Source organism: Rosa chinensis, chromosome 5 (genome assembly GCF_002994745.2).
Source record: "Rosa chinensis cultivar Old Blush chromosome 5, RchiOBHm-V2, whole genome shotgun sequence".
Lineage (NCBI taxonomy): Eukaryota > Viridiplantae > Streptophyta > Magnoliopsida > Rosales > Rosaceae > Rosa > Rosa chinensis.
In genome coordinates this window covers 35,925,584-35,944,480 of record NC_037092.1, presented here as the reverse complement: position 1 = coordinate 35,944,480, position 18,897 = coordinate 35,925,584, and the positions used below count along the sequence as shown (strand labels likewise).

Sequence of the window (18,897 nt, the reverse complement as noted above, 5' to 3'; positions counted from 1 at the left end):
GTTGCTCTGCTTTTGACGATGTTGATCCAATTTACAGGTACGTCCGTTTCTGCTCAATTTCAAGAAGAAAGAGCTTGCTTGAGTTTTTCATTTTCGTTTGTGCAATTTTGTTTTCGTTTTCCTTGAGTTTTTCTTCTAAGAACAATTGAGCGCCTTTTGCTTTTGATTTTGATTATAAGAGTGTAGTAATGCTCGCACTGTTTGATTGATGAGGTAGGTTTAGTTTTTGATACAGAAAAATCACTGAGAAGGGTAGAGCTGTTGTCAGACCATAATTTACGTGTGTGTGTGTATACATACATATATATACATACATATATATATGTTAGTATATATATACCTCTCAATCACAAATACCAGAAGCACATGGCTCATCTAGCCACAAAAGGATAGCAAAGATATGCCGAGACAAGGGTCGCGATATCCCTTAGGGTGAAATCAGGAACCTAAACGTCCCACACTAGAAACAGGGGGACTGCATCCCCCCAAATCCCTTTCAAATGGGTCATCTCTAACATCTTAAAGAGGTATTTATTATCGCTTTCCATTATCTTTATCTTATAACGATACTGACTTAGGCATTGGAGCGTCGAAGGCCGGCACATCCGGTCTTCCCTCTGACCTTTGTTTGTTTCACTGATAAACGAGACCCATAGTGACAAGACACCTCATGATTTTGCTGGACTAGACCATACCCATCTATTCAACAGAAACAATATGCATTCCCTTAGATATCGAATTTAACTTGTTTTCTAGCATATTTTAGCTTTTACTAAATCATTCTCTTGTTTATCATGGAATATTGCAAGAATGAGGAAATGATCTATTTTGAGGCTTTGAAGTGGACAATCGGAGCTAGGAAAAATGACGGTTAAAACTGTGGACCAAAAAGTAAAATTTAGGATTCCGGCGAACCACCGCTCATGGTGGTGCCATGTATTTTTCGGTGGTGCCATGTATTTTTCAGCCATATTCATGGAGGAGCAACATTAGACGCATATCATTACATCAATTCACCATTATTCTCTCATAATCAAATCCTAACCCTTTTAGTTCAAAACCAACTCCATCTCTTTTCCCTCTTTCTCACACCATTTCAACTCCCCATATTGCCCAAAATTCCACTCCCATCATTACAAAAATCTGCTATGTTTAGTAGGTCTTAATCACCATATTTTCTCCATCATTACCTACTCACAACACGTCATCCCTACATTACATTTCTCTCTTAGTATTGGGACCTAAAACCCACTCCAACACTCAATAATCTCCTTGCTCCATACCTTTTCTAACAAGGGTAGAGTTGCTCCCTTTTGCTTCTCATCATCATTTCATACCTATCTCTTCTCCTATTTATGCACCTATTCTCTCATTCAAGAGACCATCACCCATACCACCCCATTATATCTCCTTTCCCTCTTCATCTTCATACAAAACCTTCATCTCCACCTCCTAAAATCCAAATAACTATACTATGAAATGTCCCCTGCTTATAATCAAAAATAAAAAATAAGTCACATGCCTTTTGTTAAAAAGGACCGTCGTCCTAAAAAAAAAATTATGATCTGATTTTGGGAAGAAAAAAAAATTGTTCGTGGAATGAGCTGAAAAGGAATGAAGCCAAGAATATATGAGTGTAAAGAAAAAAAAAGCTGTTTGATCATTCTTCATCTAGTTTTGATTATGCTTGAAGTGATGAATAAGTTTAACTTCAAACATATATACAACAAAATTATCTACTGAAAGAAGTAATGCTGATCAGCATCTGAATCTGAACGTGGAGTGATGTTTTTGTTCTTTAGAAACTTTGAGTACCAATGTGCAGAGAGTTTAGGCTGTCTTTTTAAATCCGGATCGTCCAAATCGATGTAATAAAGGCCGTAGCTTATTTCATAGCCACCCAAAAGCTCAATTGAATCCAAGAGAGACCAGGTAAAATAGCCTCTAGCATTTGATCCATTCCTAGTTTCATGCACATCAAATTTGTATGGTGATCGAGATCAGTAATGAATCTAATAAAACATGAAAACTTCACAGAAGATTATACCGCTTATAATCTCAATCATTAGGTTTGAAACAACTGTTTTAACTTCATAAACATAGAATAATTAAACTTTATATCTTAACACTTAAACAAGCTAGTTAGAGATGGATGTAGGTAGGTGCATACCTTATAACATTAAGCAAACTGTGAACGTGTCCATGCAAATATTCGATTCTGGACCAATCTTCCAACGAAGAATTACGTCGAGTTTGTTGGCCTGCACATCCATCCATCCATCAAATACTATTATCAATCAACTAGTTCAGCTATGAGCGAAGAGATAGAGAAAATTAATTAATCAGTTAGTTACCATTTTCATGGATATATAAGGGAGGATTGCCGTAGCGTTGTTTGATATATTCCAACAGTCCTTCCATACCCCAAGGTGTTATCGGAAACTGATATCATTCATCCAATCCAATCAATTCAATACATACTCAAATTCATTAATATATCTAGCTAGCTTAGCTGATATATGCATCAACTTCTAATTAATTAGTTACTGATGAATTGTTCGTACCTCCAACGTTGATGTATTGTAATCCAAAGCTGCATGCATGCACATATAATTAGTCATAAGAAATTAACATTCACGAGCTATGCACAAAACGAAGACGAAAAATTACACAAAAAGAAGCAGAATGTAAAAATCACCACCGTACGAGAAATCTGGGTTGCCGAATCCGCTACATAGTCTCTGTTTTGAATGTTTAATGCGGCAGAGTTGTCACTGGCATACAATGTGTTATAGTAATTAAGTCCAATGAAGTCGAAGGAACCCTTGACCTTTGAAGACTCAGCACTGGTGAACGTTGGAATTCTAGAGCCTGCATTCTTTTTCATTACTTGAGGGTACTCTCCATACACCAAAGGATGCATAACCCTGACAGACATATATCACATCAAATCGATATCGATAATCAACTATTATAATAAATTAAGGCAATTAATCAACCCTACTTACCAACCAAAATAGAAGTCGAGGGCTCTTTGAGTAGCAACTTGGTCTTGATGGGTTTCGGTTTGAGGAACAAACCAATAGGCAAATACATTGATGCCTATAAACCCACGCTGCTTGTGCTGGTAGGTATGCTTGTAGAGTGCTGCTGCTGATGCATGAGATAACAAGAAATAATGAATTGCCATGTATGGCTCAGTTGAGGAGTTACCCCTCGAGCAATTAAGACCAAATGGAGCTGAACATCGTTGTGGTGGAAGGAATCCAATATCATAACCCCCGAGTACAAATACATTTGGCTCATTCATAGTAGTCCAATGCCCAACTCGATCGCCAAACTGTTCGAAGCAAACATTTGCATATGCAGTGAAGTCTTTTCTGCAATATCAGAACCCAATCCAATAATTAATATTTATCCACATCTACATACACATTTTTTTAGATATGTATAGGATAATATTTCCACATACACAATCTTTGGGCTAACCCATCCTCCATACTCATCGTCGAGTGCCTGTGGGAGATCACTGTGGTGTAAAGTAACATGAGGCTGGATTCCTGCATGCATGCTACAAATTGATTTGTTAATTGAACACACACACACACACACACATATATATATATAACTTTGTTCAGGTGCGGCTATCAGCACCTAAGAAAAAAGGTACGGATTTCCAGTTTTGACCTACTTTTCGATCATATTTTCACATCTTAACCGCTCAGTTTTTAGGTCCTAATGTATAGATCACCTCTGCAAAATTTCAGCCAAATTGGTGATCATTAAGGCATCAAAAACTGCAATTTACACGAACGAACCGAATCTGCCGAACTGGAACCGTTTGTGTACTTTGTTGTAAATTGCAGTTTTTGATGCCTTAACGATCACCAATTTGGTTGAAATTTTGCAAAGGTGATCTATACATTAGGACCTAAAAACTGAATGGTTAAGATGTGAAAATATGATCGAAAAGTGGGTCAAAACCTAAAATCCGTACCTAAGAAAAACTGCGGAAGTCCGCAGTGGAGAAGCCCTTCTTGGCTGCCGACGTCCGTTCCTAAGCTAAGGAACAGATTTCCAGTTTTGACCTACTTTTCGATCACATTTTCACATCTTAACCGTTCAGTTTTTAGGTATATATGAGTAGATCACTTATGCAAATTTTCAGCCAAATTGATGATCATTAAGGCATCTAAAACTGTAAGTTACGATTATAAACACGAACGGTTCCGGTTTGACAGATTGAGTTCGTTCGTGTAAATTGCAGTTTTGGATGTCTTAACGATCATCAATTTGGCTGAAAATTTGTAAAGATTATCTATACATTAGAACCTAAAAACTGAACGATTAAGATGTGAAAATATGATTGAAAATGGGTCAAATATGGAAATCCGTACCTTTTGCTTAGGTATAGATATCCGCACTTGAGCAAAGTCGTGTATATATACATATATATATATATATATATAATGACTGTATATATATATATATATATAGGAAACTTACAAGCATACATATATGCACGTATTTGGTTACCTTTGCTGATTAGTTGGTCAATGAGATTGTTGTAATATTGTACACCCTTTGGATTCACGGGTCCTCTTCCATCTAGAACAATAACGTGGACATACAATAAATTTGAGTTCATTATATCTCTATATGGAAGGTATGGATGGATTAATCATAAGTGGTAACGTACTACTATATACGTACTGGGTATAAGTCTTGACCATGAGATGGAAAATCTATACGCTTCTAAACCAGTATCCACCATCAGTTGCACATCTTCCTACAATTAAAATCATTACATATGTGCATATATGATACATGGATCATGGATGCATCCCAAAAATAATATATTAATTCAACCGTTTCAAACTAGATCTGTTGCAACAAAACCTAGATATAGTAAGCTTACTTTCACCAACAAGCCATCAATTATATCATTATATGTGCACAAACTAGGATATTTCTGGATGGTAGACTACTAATGAGAAATCCAAGGCCTCGTTCAAATTCGCTAGTTAAAAGTTATTTTTGCATTCATAAACTATAAGTATTATAGATTAATATTCCCAGCAGATTATGGATGTGAGGCTCGAGATGGCACATAGCAAACAATATTCGTATAAATAATTCAATTAAGCAACAATAATAAGATTTGCAAAGCAACAATAACTACTATTCAATCAATACACACATATGACATTAAAGATCACTAAAAAATCCAATTGAATCTACATGGCAATGCGTACCTTGTATTTATGATACTCATCACACGCTATATCTCCAGTGGCTCCATGCATTTTTCCTAAATTTTAAAACTTAGTAATGGTCTTCACACATTTGGAATATGCATGCAACTAGCAACTTGCCAACTTTGGTCGACTGCAAGATTCAATAACGGGAAATGCTCTCTATCAATGTTTTAAATTGAGGGTGTCTCGAGACATCAAAAGCGCAAATTCTTAATATTACAGCGTCTGCAGATTTGATAGTTAGGCGCGTACCAAGAATCAAAAGACATACTAACCAAGCTTTGTGCTTCCAAAAGTCAATGGTGAAAATGGCAAAATCTCAATTTGTTGTTGGTTGTTGCGGTTTCCATGAAAGAGAATGAGAAGAACTAGTGGTTGAATTTGTATGCGTTTTTCTTAAAGGTGATGAGCAATAAAGTAAAAGAACCGAATAACTCAAAAGCTAAACCTTTCCAAATTAGCTTCTCCATTCCCTACCCTAGTCAGAATCATTTTTCCTTAGTAGCTTTGGCACTCATTTGGCTGTCGCCATTATGTTTTGTAACGACTATGATCAGTTATGTTTTGGCGTTATGTCCCATCTATCTTTGGTTCTCATTTGGCTGCCAGCCTGCTACCATTCTGTTATTTACTTATTTTTATTTTTAACTTTTGTTCCAACTTTTTATCAACACGTACATGCTACTTTTATTCTAACTTCTTTACAAATAATATAATAAGGGTCCGGATCATGGGACACCATATTTTACACAACTTTTTACACATCTTGTAAGTCATTAGATTTAAAAACTTTTTATGGTCTGGATTTGTTGTTTGAATGATGTCAACAGAACATCAAGTGATGTGGAAAATGACATGGCATTACATATTTATAATAAAAAAATTATAATTAGATTAAACGTTTCTTTAATAAAAGAAAAAACAAAATCTACTGTTCATATAAGAATAGTACAGAACACGATCAAAATAAAGAAAAAAAGAAGAAGAGTAGAAGAACAAATGCCAAATGCTAAAATCATCATCTCCTGAAGAAGACCCGAAGTCACGAGTCAATTAATTGGTGCTGGTTCTTCATGGTTTCAATTACTGGGAATTGCTAATAGAATCTCTCAAGAGATGTGCTAATCTGAAACATCTTTTATTGAAAAATTCAGTAAGAATGCATGTCTTTAATTCTCATTTATATTTTCAGTTACTGGGATTTCCTAATATCTATGTAGCTGTTAGAAGGATTCTACTAAATATAATGGTATTGAATTTCCTATTTATTTGCAGTCCTTTGTTTTTATTCATGGTACACGCTTATTTTATACATCGATTGGAATATTTTTCAACCAAAATGCTTGAAGTAGTTTTGGAATTTGTTTCCTGTGCCATTTTCCTAAATTAAATTTTTTGAATTGTTTAGTGAATTTGTAGACCGTTACCAGTACAACCATGGATTCTTCTCTCCATGTATCCTCTTGGTACTAATTAAAGAAATATTGGAACCCTAGCTGACCTCCAGATCCCTGCCTTTTCCTCCAAAATTTTCTGACAGCCTCCATCCTTGATTGGCTTTGATCACTAGCACTCAATATTTTATCGAAACAAATATCAAAGCTCCAGGCCATCAAATATCGCATTTGATGATAGTGTTTGGAGAAGATGATATTCTTTTTAGTATTTGGTGTCTGGTTTTCAGCAATTTTTTTCCTTTATTTTTTAATCGTCTTCTACTGTTCTTATATGAGCAATAGATTTTGTTTTTTCCTTTAATAAAGAAAAGTTCAATCTAATTATAATATTTGATCGAAAATATATAATGCCATGTCATTTTACACATCACTTGGTATTGTGTTGACATCATTCAAACAACAAATCCGGACCTTTGAAAGTTTTTAAATCTAACGACTCATAAGATGTGTAAAAAATTGTGTAAAATATAGTGTCCCATGATCCGGACCCATATAATAAAATGAATGAGCAAATGAAGCAGAAAATAAATAGGTGAGAATAATGTGCTTGTAAGAAGACTAGCTAGCATCCCTTCTTGCATACTCATTTTGAAATAAATTTAAATTTTGACTATTTCTGAGATAATTTTATCACTCCAACAAAATACTCAGATGACAGTCAAATCTAACTTGTGTCAAAATCTCCAATCATATTTAGATAGCCAAGAGTGAGAAAATAACAAAAAAGTCAAATGCTCTGGGTTTTTTTTTCTTTTCAATTTCAACGTTTGTTTTTCAATTTAACTTGCAAATTGTTAGTATTGGTGGTAGGGCTGGGCACGGTCCCAGACCGGCACCATATTTACAGGGACCGGGACCGAGCCCGAAGTTTCCGGGTCGGTCTCAAATCAAGTTTTCCGGTGGTCGGGACCGGGGAGAGCCCGGACCGAAGTTTCCGGGCCGGGTTTCTCGGGTTTTCGGGCCTTTTGCATCATCTTGAGATTTGGTTTATGATCTGGTTTTACTTCTCACAAATTGAAGATCAACACAAGATATTGACGAAAATAGAAGATCAACACAAGATATTGAAGAAAATTGCAATCGAAATTGAAATATACAAGCCTTCAAGCTCATGATTCTCTTGGCCCTCTCCCCAACATGGCATGGATCTGGTTCAGAGCTGGAAACTGAACCGAAACTGACCCTTCTCTGCAACTTTGATTACATCAACACAGCTAGAAGAAAAGGGAAGAGAAAAGAATAAGAGAGGAGAGGAGATGAGAGGAGGAGGAGGAGGAGGAGGAGGAGGAGAAGAAGAAGAAGAAGAGGAGATGAGAGGAGGTGGAGAAGAAGAAGAAGAAGAATAAGAAGCAGCAGAAGAGGAGGAGGAGAATGTGCGGCAGTGAAAAGAAGACGAGGAGGAGGAAAAAAATGAGAGAATGAGAGAATAAGAGAGGAGATGAGAGAAGAAGAACTGAAGAAGAAAAAGAAAAGTAGGAGAAAAGAAGAGAGGGAACGTGCGGCAGTGAAAAGAGGAAGATAAAGTAGGGTATAAGTAGCCTAAATATTATATAGTTAATAGAAAAGGTTAGTAAACGGGCCTTCGGGCTTTTTTTTTTTTGATTTCTTGGGCCCGGGCCTGGACCGTTTATATTGCTTTCGGGCCGGGCCTTGTAAAACTATGAAATTATTTTTTAGAGCCCGGACCGTTTGGGCCGGTCCCGGGCCGGTTCCGGGCCAATATTCGGGTTTTCGGGCTAAATGCCCAGCCCTAATTGGTGGGGTAGAAGTCAAAAGTTGACTATATATATATATATATATACATACACACACACACATACAGATCATATCCAATTTTAGGGTTTAGGGTCACTTTTAGGTCGCATTTCCACATCTCGACCGTTCAGTTTTTAGCTACTAATGTATAGATCATTTCTACAAAATTTCAACCAAATTGATGGTCGTTAAAGCATTGATAACTGCCATAAAGCTAGTACGGTTTAGGTTAGACAGATTCAGTTCATGCACTGGTTTAAGTGAGTTAGATACCTTAAAGATCATCAATTTGGCTGAAATTTTGCATAGATGATCTATACATTAGTACCTAAAAACTGAACGGTCGAGATGTGAATATGAGACCAAAAAGTGACCCAAAACCCTAATCTCACTCTGAAATTTCAAAGCGAGGCCTCGCTCTGGATAAAATATATATATATATACACACACACACACACACACACAGAGTTCGTCTCAGGTGCGGACGGTACGGATTTCTTGTTTTCGACCACTTTCCGGCCACATTTTTACATCTTAACCGTTCAGTTTTTAGGTCCTAGTGTATAGATCACCTCTGCAAAATTTCAGCCAATTTGGTGATCGTTAAGGCATCCAAAACTGCAATTTTCCATTATAAATACGAACGGTTATGGTTCAACAGATACGGTCTGTTCGTGTAAAATGCAGATTTGGATATCTTAACGATCACCAAATTGGCTGAAATTTTGTAGAGGTGATCTATACACTAAGATCTAAAAACTGAACGGTTAAGATATAAAAATGTGGTCGGAAAGTGGTCGAAAACAGGAAATCCGTACCGAAAATTCGTTACGGACGTCCGCACCTGAGAAAATTCCTATATATATATATATATATATATATTTACCTTCTATGCACTTTAACTAAATAAATAACTTTTGTTAAAAAAAAAAAACTGAATAAATAACTTTTATTACTAGAAATGCTTTAAAAAATTAAAAATTAAAAATAGTAAGCAGAAGTGTTGTAGTAGCTAACCAGCATGAGTATAGGTGTCCAAGATGCTTGGGGTTCTCCCGTCTTGGTCCGCAGCACCTTCCACCTGTTGAAGCAAATCCAGGCCCCGTCATTCATTTTCTTCTTTCATTTCTAGCTAGCTTTCTGTTTTGGAAAGTGGAAATTATAATACCGGACGTCCGTACCTGGTAAGCAGAGGAGGAAGCACCAAAAACAAAGTCCGGTGGGGGAGGGAAGTCATCTCTTTTAAACTCATCATTGCCTAGTTCTAAATCAAAAGCTAAAGAAAGATTTAGAGGGATACCGAGAAGAATTATGAAGCAAAGAAAGAGGAGCAATTGCAGTTGTAGAACCATTCTCAACATGGATGAATGGATGGATGATAGAGACATGTTGCGAGCTCGATCAGAGCTGCAAGGATATTAATACGACTTGGGTTTTCTGTCTTTCAGAATATTAGAAGGAAGAAAAGAAAAACAGACTACGTAAGAGGCAGTGAGATGAGAGGACATATATGAGTGGTCACGGTTTTGTTATCCGTGATTACTTATTGATGCCATTTCTGTATTTGTAAATCAAAATCCTCCTCCAGTCTCCTATAGATGTAGGCAATTGATCTGAAGCGTACACTGCTTCTCAATCGATTGCAAAGCTTTTGTCGTTTAATTGACTTCCACCCACCAAAACATTCTTCTGGCACCCTCTCCCTCCATACATTATTCTTTTTCTCTTTGTTATTTATACCCCTAGATTCAATACTAATAACAGCCGACGTACCCCTAGTTTCAAACTTTCAATACTAATAACAAAGCGATTTGACATTGTCCAGTGATTTGACTATGCGATATTTCTGTGGAATTTATAAGAAATATAATAATAATAATTTCTCGGATAATTTCTTATGAATTAAGAACACCTACATAGATGCTTGCCGGTTAGTTTCTATAAGTCAGCTTTTAGAGCAAGTTCACTATTTGAGGTCATTTGGTCAATATTATTAACTATTTTTTGTCTTTTATTTCAATCATCTAGATCACCTGGTCAGATACTGTTCACAAAATGTCACTCTGGATCACTTTCTGGATCAATTTCGTGACCTGCTAACTGACACTCGATGACCTTCTGTGAACAGTATCTGACCCAGTGACTTAGATGGTGGAAATGAAAGGCAAAAAGCAGTGAATAATATCTGACCCAATGACCTCAACGGGTGAATTTGCTCTTAGTCGCTGATGGTGGTGCATCTGTGGTTTTTTAGGTTATGTATAATAAGATTGGGAAATCCCGTGATGCCATTCAAGTTTAAGTGGCCGATCTCCGACGCTTTGTGGAGCATATCGACGAGATGGCTTTCTTTGATGGGGTTCTACAAGGAGGTTCGTGGCGTTTTGACAACACCATGGTGATGGCAGGGGCGGATCCACTTGAAGGGCTGGTTGGGCTATAGCCCAACCCAAACTTCAGTCGAAAATTTATAGAGTATATGTGCCCATTTACCATCAAACCTATGTTGGTTCAGTTGGCTAAATATTGGTGTAATTTAGCTGTCCCCACTTCTGACCTTGGTTTGAGTCCCATTGTCCCATTGTTCCTGTTTTTTTGGTTTTTTGCTCTTTCCCTTTTCCTTTTTTTTTCCTTTTGTTACAAACTTAACAATTGTTTGATTCTTTCTATTAGTTTTTCTTTAAAACGGCAAATCTTGCCTTTTTTTCTTTCTCACCCATTTTCTTCTCCCCTTTTTGTTTAGTTATAACATTTTCTAATAGTATTTCTTTAGAATATCTTGTAAAATCTAGTTTAAAAATTCTTGAAAACTTTATCAATGAAAAAAAAAATCTTTTAATTAAGTGTTAAACTAGCCCACCCCAAATCTGCATCCTGGATCCGCCCCTGGGTGGTGGTAGCTTCTTATGTTGGTCTTTCTAATTCGGCCCTAATCGATCTCAACACTATTAGAATTTGAGTGCAATTTAAAAAATGAGAAGGGTTCGTTGATGCAACCTTCAAGAGAGGTTAACACAGGAAAAAAAAAAGTAATCTAACTAATCAACAACAAGTGTTTATTATGAACAACTAATGACATTAGCCTGGATCATCGTACATTTAATATTTCAGTACAAAATAATAATTTCCTCTGGACCACCATACATTTGATACTCCAGTTCCATTAGCACAGACCTCAATACACTTATTTTTATCAAGATTAAGGTCTAGTTTGACCCCGTGGTGATTATGAAATAGGGACCTTGACTCAAAGCACCAAAATAAGCCAAAATTATCCCACTTACCCCAACAATAAATTTTTATTCTCATCTACACAATTTAACAACAAATGACTATTTTGTCCTTAACCTAATTAAGAAACTACGTCACCCGCTCTCTCTCTCTCTTTGGTTTATTTCTCACTGTCTCCACTCCGCTTCCCCGGCCGTCGCTGTCATACTTGAGAAGCAGGAGTGGAAGAGGCTGGGGTCTGTTTCTTTCTCACGACGCGGGGATGGCCGAGACCCGTTTTGGAGAGACGAAAGATCTAACTGATACTCCCACATCTGGCCGCAGAGTGGCGGTGGACCACCAACGTTGGAACAGGCTACTTCGTCGACATCTTTGTAGTATTGGTTTTCCATAAAAAGCTATGGTGATGGAGAATCAAAGGAGAGAAGGTGACAACTTTTCCAATCAGGTTTTCTGATTCCTACCGTTTCTCAGCATTTCACCAGTAGCTGAAGCTTCCTCTTGACGTCGTGGACCTCCCTGTTCTCTTCTTTTGTTCAAACAACAACCAAAGGAATGAAGCTCGAAGGCTATTTTCTTGGTTCAAATTCAAATTTGTTTTGATTCTTGAATACATGGAGAGATTTAGTTCTGTTCAAGTCATGGAACTGTGAAGTTAAAAGGAAAATCAAACTTTGGACATAAAATGGGGGCAGAAGGCCCGGAAAGAAAGAAAAAACAAAAAAAAAAAAATTATTAGGGGGTAATAAAGGGCTATTACCCCAGAAATTCATTATTAATTTCTGATGATTTTCCAAAAATTATTAATTTGATTGTTTGGATGATTTTGTGGTTCGAGGATGATGTGGAAGTATTTCGGACGAATAAGTACTCGAAACACCTTATTTTTTAGGGGTCGAAGGGTTGACTTTTCATCTATTGAGTTTCGCCGAAAACTTCCTTCACGAAAGTTGTGGAGCGCGTTGTTACAAGTTCGTGGACATGTGGAACGCGGAAATTGGAGTTTGTATGAAGAAATTATGGTCAACGGAAGTTTCTACTAATTTGGAAATTACTATAAATAGGAATTTCTATTTTGGTATTTCCATAATTGACATTTTTGGAAATTTTCCATTTTCGGAAACCCAGAAACGCTCCGTTCTCTCACCTGAAACGCAGCTGACCCTACCCGGACCTGTGTATCCGACCTGGTCGGCAGTTGGTTTTCCGGCAACCTCTACCGGTAAAACAAGCCTAGATCGACTCGTCTCCACCGTGTGCTCCTCCCTGTGGTATTCTCTAGTAGCAATTCTACCTCACGACGGTGTTGCAAGGTGACGAACTCGAGTGCAGCCAGACCCAACCTGAAATCCCAACTCCGGCGACCGCAGCAGCTCAAACCGGACTGGTTAGCTTCATGGGAGCTTCCTCCTTCGACCTACGGTAGTGGTTTTGAACGATTCTCATTTTGGAGTTGCAACTCGAGGTGAACAGTATTATGCTAGGTTTGGGCGGCGATCTAGGCCGAGTTGGCTTGAACCTTAGATATTAAAGTTGCTCCACTTGATGTTATGCCCATTTTGGACGGATGGATTCTGGTGGTTTTGAGTTTTGGTCGGCTGTGGTTGCGGTGGTTGTGCCACTGCTTGTGGCGGCGCTCTGGTGGTGTTCCGGCCATGTAAGGGACAGTTTATGGTTTTATGTATCATCTGCTCGTCCATATGAGTATTTCGATATATAATACGCAATTTTTGGATATCGTATAAATATGTTATGATTTTTACCCTTTTTGATAGTTTCGGTTATCGATTCGTGAGGATCCGAATATCTGATCGACTTGTGGTTTTGCCACATCGATCGTAAAAGCATTCCGGAGACTTTAGGTGGTCTCAGATGAGGTTTCACCTCGATTGGCCTTACTTTCAGGGTTGTTGTTCAATAAGGGGATTCGAAATTTCATCACTTGGTGATTCGTATACTGATTTGAGACCATTGGTGATTAGGTGCTTCTCAAGGTTATTTGAACGAGTTGCTGGTGAGAGTGTTAGTTCGGTTCTTTATAGAAGACGCATCAAGATTCTAAAGTGAGTAATCTCACAATGTTCATTTACAAATGGAGTTACCTTTATTGTTTTGAGAGTTATTTAGTTAACTGCAAACTATAGTTGGTATTAGTGACATTCCTTAGTGAATGTCCACGTGTATGTATGTATGTGTGTGTGTGTGTGTGTATATATATATTATCTAGAGCGGAGCTCCGTTTTGAAATTAACGTGTGAAGTTTGAGTTTTTGGTCACTTTTCAGTCGCATATCCACATCTCGACAGTTTAATTTTTAGGTACTAGTGTACCAAAAAATGACTTAAAACTCAAACTTCACAGGTTAATTTCAAAGCGGAGCTCCGCTCTGGATAGGATCTGTTTATATATATATATATATATATATATATATATATATATATATATATATATATATGATATTTCTCAGGTGCGGACGTCCGTACCGAAATTTCGGTACGGATTTCCTGTTTTCGATCACTTTCCGGCCACATTTTTACATCTTAACCGTTCAGTTTTTAGGTCCTAATGTATAGATCACCTCTACAAAATTTCAGCCAATTTGGTGATCGTTAAGGCATTCAAAATTGCAATTTACATGAACGGACCGAATCTGTCGAACCGGAACCGTTCGTATTTAAAATGGTAAATTGCAGTTTTGGATGACTTAACGATCACCAAATTGGCTGAAATTTTGCAGAGGTGATCTATACATTATGACCTAAAAACTGAACGGTTAAGATGTGAAAATGTGGCCGGAAAGTGGGGGAAAACCGGAAATCCGTACCGTGCGGACGGTCCGCAGCCAAGAAGCCCTGTATATATATATATATATATATATATATATACACACACACGTGAAATATGTATATTCTTATGGGTTGATGGGTGATTTAAGCAATAGGGATTGATGGGTTTTATTATATTGTTTTAAGGCTTGACTTTTCGGGAGACAATGTGTTAGGAATTGAGAATTTCTATTGTTTAAAAAGTGTCAAGATTTTTTGTGAGTTGCTTAATGATTTGAATCTGATGACCGGGGGTCTGAGGATTCGGAGGTCATGGGGTGACATCTTCTTTTTATTTAGTTTAACATTTTGGGTCCAAAGCGACTTGCTTAATGTTTTGATCTGGCGATCGGGGAGGTCTGATGATCGGAGGTCATGGGGTGACATCTCCTTTTGAGAGTTGAGTAACATTTTAATGTTTTGATTCGACGACCGGGGAGGTATGAGGATTCGGGGTTGCTGGGAGTGACCTCAGACATATATATCGGGACTTCACGCCTTTGGCTGGGTGAGTGGATACGATCAGTTAGAGCTCTAATTTGTTGCCGTTGTACATCATGAGGGGTAGTGAGGAGCTACCTGATGCTCATGACTATGTGTTTTTAAAAGGGAGTTTCGGGGATTCTTTATTTTAATTGACCAGGAAGGTCTTGATTTCATATTTTAAGTGTTGGGAACATTTTATATGATTTTGTCACTTGGTGACATGTGTTGTCCTTTTGGGGAAAAGAATGTGTTGTTTTGGGAAAACAAAGTGTGTGTTCCTTTTTCGAGAGTTGATACATTTTCCTCGTTTGGGTGAGTCGTGCGTGTGTGTTTTGAGTTACTCATACAAGCTTTCATAAGCTTACCGGGTTTGTTATGTGGCAACCTAGTGCACTATTCAATGGTGTAGGGGTTGAAGGGTGTTGATTGATGGTAATGGTTGAAATTGCAGAGGTGATCGAGATTAGGAGGGAGGAAGAGAGATGGGTGCCCATAGTGAGTCAAAGAGAGGGAGAGCGAGAGAACGTTGGGTGCCCAGAGTAAGAGAGAAAGAGCCGGGTGCTCAAAGTAAAAACTCGAAAATACCAAATTCCCCTCAAATTTGGCACTGAAACTAACGGCGTCATTGACGTTGTGTCTAAATACTAGGTCGGTTTCAGGTTTCATATACCAAAATGCTCGGTTTAAAACTTTATGTATGAAAATTATTAGTGGCTTTTAATTGGTGTATTATTTGCAAAAAATTTCCTTTATATTATGTATTGCATTTATTAAAATTTATTATTATTATTATTTTTTTATTAATTGTCTTTTAACGATTAATAGATTTCTAATAAGTGGCCAAATATCCGCCTCTACTTACATAGAATCTAATTAATTCAAATGCCTCTTTTTTTTAATTGATAATTCTATCATTTGGATTTCATCATTTGGCCTTAAGCCTTCCCTTGAAGGACCAGAGTCCAGTATTTCTAATAATTACACTGTCACAAAGACACTGGTCCAGTATTTCTTGTAAAACAGAGAGTAGCAGCTGTGCACTGTACTCTTTCTTTATTTTTCTCTGATGGTTACTAATATTCTTTAGATTTTTGACTTGGAAATGACCTGGGTTTTCCCTTTTGGTATGACCTTGATCATTTATATTTTTGCCAATCCTTTTATGAGCCCATTTGATTAACTTTTTCGTGGTGAAAAAAAGAAGAAGAAAGAACTAAGTCATTAGACCGACTTGCCCAACAACTTGGTTGAAACAAAATCAAACATCCACCATCTCAATGAAAATTAACATACGTTTATCACCAACATATATAATATTTGACTACTACGTACACAATCGTATAAGACAAAGACAAAGACAGAGACAGAGACAGTAGGGAGAAGGAAGATAAAGATGATTAAGATAAGAAATCTATATAATAGGAAGTTAATTACAGCAAGTCAAGCCAACTGATAACCACCATACCACCATATCTATTCGCTTTAATACTAATAGTAATAACAAATGCAATAAAATTAGTTCAATCAAATTCCCTAATATCCATAAAATTAAAAAATCTGAATCTCCATCTGAATAATTATTCCTCAAACAGCTCCATCGTTCTTCCTTCAGTAACCTGTTGGGAACTCACAGGTCCCGTACCCTGCAACAAAAACAGCCACTAATTAGACTAAAGATTAAACAAATAATATTACATAATACTCCGAAACATGATAAAAGTTCACACTAAATCAAAACCAAGTTTAAGAGAGATGGTAGAGAAGAAAACGTACTCGGAGGTTGAGTAACAACATAAGCTGCACCCCCAAAATTGCAGGTTCCGGTTCCACGAGCCTTCTTCTGGTAATAGCTATTGAACGCATAAGAAGCGTGCGCCTCAAGAGTGTTCGGATTGAAACACGTGGACCCATCAGTAATCGGACGGCAATCCGCTCCTCCTTCTCCGCAAGCATAATCCAGCGCGGCCTGAAGCTTCTCCTCTCCGGCATTCACATTCGCCACGCACCATGTGTTGCCCGATGGTTGCGTAGTCACTTGGGTCTTGCTCTCGTTGGCCGGAGTTGACTGGCCGTCACTGAGCTCCGCCGCCGTGAGTGGTATGTCGTAGACTTTCTTCTCGTCCGGGTAGAACAGCCCGTAGTTCCTTTCCGATGTGGGACCTGGTTTCTGATTCTCGTTGAAGAGGGCGAACAAGTACACGTTGAGTGTGTCCTGAGGCTTTAACGGCGTTCCGGCTCCTGTTAAAACTCTACGCACCAAGTTCCCGTTATACGCAGCCGCATTTTCCTTGCCGGCGCCAATCTCGTTCTCGTCGCCGTTAGAAGGCCACCCCGTCTCCGTCACCACCATCTTCACGTCCTGGTGCCCGATTGCTGACATGGCAGCGGAAACGGCGTCCAGTTGGGCCTCCAACAAACTCATGTAACGAAGCCCATTACCCGAGTCCACGTTGCCCGGGTTCTGCTTTAACAGGGCGTAATCCAAGGAGATCTTATCGGAGTTAGCCGCGTAAGCGAAAAACGGGTAGGCATTAACCATGAGATACGACCCGGTTTGTTGGAGAAAATCCAGGAGGGGTTTGATGACGGGTTGGACCAAGTCGGGTTTGAACGACCCGGCAGAAGGAGGGTAGGAGTTTTGGAGGGCGCTGAGGGCAATTGGGGAAGAGAGTTTTATGGAGGAGTCGAGGTTGTACTTTTTTAAGGAAGTGTGGATGTTTTTCATGGCGGGTACGAGGAAGTCGGTGGTGTTGTTCTTGTCGTCGAAGACTTCGTTTCCGACAGCAATGGCTTCGATTTGGGTTTTGGGGTAGTAGTGGGAGATGTTGGCTTGAACCCATCTGTCGGCGAACGACTGGTCGTTTGCGGCGGAGGAGAGAAGCTCGTTGGGGAGACAAACGACGACGCTTATGTTTGAGTTGGCCAGGGCATTGAGGACGGCGGAGTCGGTGTCGTAGAGCTTGACGTTGGTGATGCCTTGGGATTTGAGCAGCTCGACAACTTGGGTTGGTGCTGGTAGATTGTTCGCTATTCGGCCATAGTTAATTCCGATACTACCCTTTTCTGCAAATCAAGAGCGTACCACAAATCAAATCAATATAATGATTTTAGTACAAAATTTATATGCATGTAAATGTATGGAATCGTATACGTACCAGCTGCAAAGGCGATGGAGAAGATTGAGAGAAGCAGAGAGGCTAAAACTGGGAATGTGAAGGGGGTCATCTTCGATGGCTAGCTCTGGTTCCGATGAAAGAAGCAGGGAGCTTGTGAGAGGTTTTAAGGTTTGGTGATTGGTGAGTGCAATCGTAGCTTTATAGAGTGGAAGAAAGCGATGACGGAGATTGAGGAGGGAGTGGGGTTAGTGGGAAAAATGGGACGTGGGGCCACGAGGGAGTGGCAATGGTGAAAATGGAGAGGCTGTCTAGGCTGTAAAATCCATTACTTCGTACGCACCCCGCAACGGCCGGAAAGACATGACCGTTTTCTTTCAGTTTCTAATGGGTGATTATTGGAGTTTGAATTATTCTACTGTGGTTCTTCTAGCCTAGCTAATCATTGGGATCTACGTCTTTCTAAGCGTACACGTGTTTGTTTTATTGAATCAGACGGTAGTGTTTGGATGAGGGGTTGTAGTTTGGTGGCCGAATTGTCACTGTTGGGAATATGGTGCTGCGTGGTATGGGTTTCTTCTGTCTATCGGCTGTAACTTGTGAATTAGAATGATGATGTTTTAGGGGGAAATTCTTGGCCTAAAAATGTGAACGTTGTTAATTATTTGGTAGGTACAAGTTTAAATGTGAACGTTGGATTGTCTGCTAGCTCTTGCCTGTTCGAGGGCGTTGTTATGAAGGTTGTTCTTGTTGGGATGTTGATGAGCAGAAT

At 38.5% G+C, this 18,897-nt stretch overlaps 2 protein-coding genes across 4 annotated transcripts; both read right to left on the bottom strand.

The window, feature by feature from the left end:
* Positions 1-1,569: 1,569 nt before the first annotated feature.
* On the bottom strand, positions 1,570-10,168 carry LOC112165244 (beta-glucosidase 11). Of its 3 annotated transcripts, none has more exons than XM_024301710.2 (12): positions 9,652-10,168; positions 9,488-9,551; positions 5,256-5,311; positions 4,714-4,789; positions 4,537-4,608; positions 3,473-3,560; positions 3,009-3,380; positions 2,707-2,927; positions 2,565-2,593; positions 2,355-2,442; positions 2,171-2,261; positions 1,570-1,962 (listed from the first exon to the last, which is right to left on the bottom strand). In XM_024301710.2, the coding sequence occupies exons 1-12, from the start codon at positions 9,856-9,858 to the stop codon at positions 1,737-1,739; spliced, it is 1,590 nt and encodes a 529-aa protein (XP_024157478.1). In that variant the 5' UTR covers positions 9,859-10,168; the 3' UTR covers positions 1,570-1,736. The 3 variants fall into 3 exon arrangements, with proteins under 3 accessions (XP_024157478.1, XP_040363126.1, XP_040363125.1); XM_040507192.1 differs by having other exon boundaries at positions 5,256-5,388; positions 9,652-9,724; XM_040507191.1 differs by lacking the exons at positions 9,488-9,551; positions 9,652-10,168 and adding an exon at positions 5,511-7,928 and having other exon boundaries at positions 5,256-5,388.
* A 6,232-nt stretch (positions 10,169-16,400) lies between these two features.
* On the bottom strand, positions 16,401-18,372 carry LOC112167159 (glucan endo-1,3-beta-glucosidase 13). Its single transcript, XM_024304130.2, has 3 exons — positions 18,168-18,372; positions 16,786-18,075; positions 16,401-16,655 (listed from the first exon to the last, which is right to left on the bottom strand). Exons 1-3 carry the CDS (start codon positions 18,235-18,237, stop codon positions 16,621-16,623), a joined length of 1,395 nt encoding a protein of 464 aa, XP_024159898.1. The 5' UTR covers positions 18,238-18,372; the 3' UTR covers positions 16,401-16,620.
* Positions 18,373-18,897: the final 525 nt, after the last annotated feature.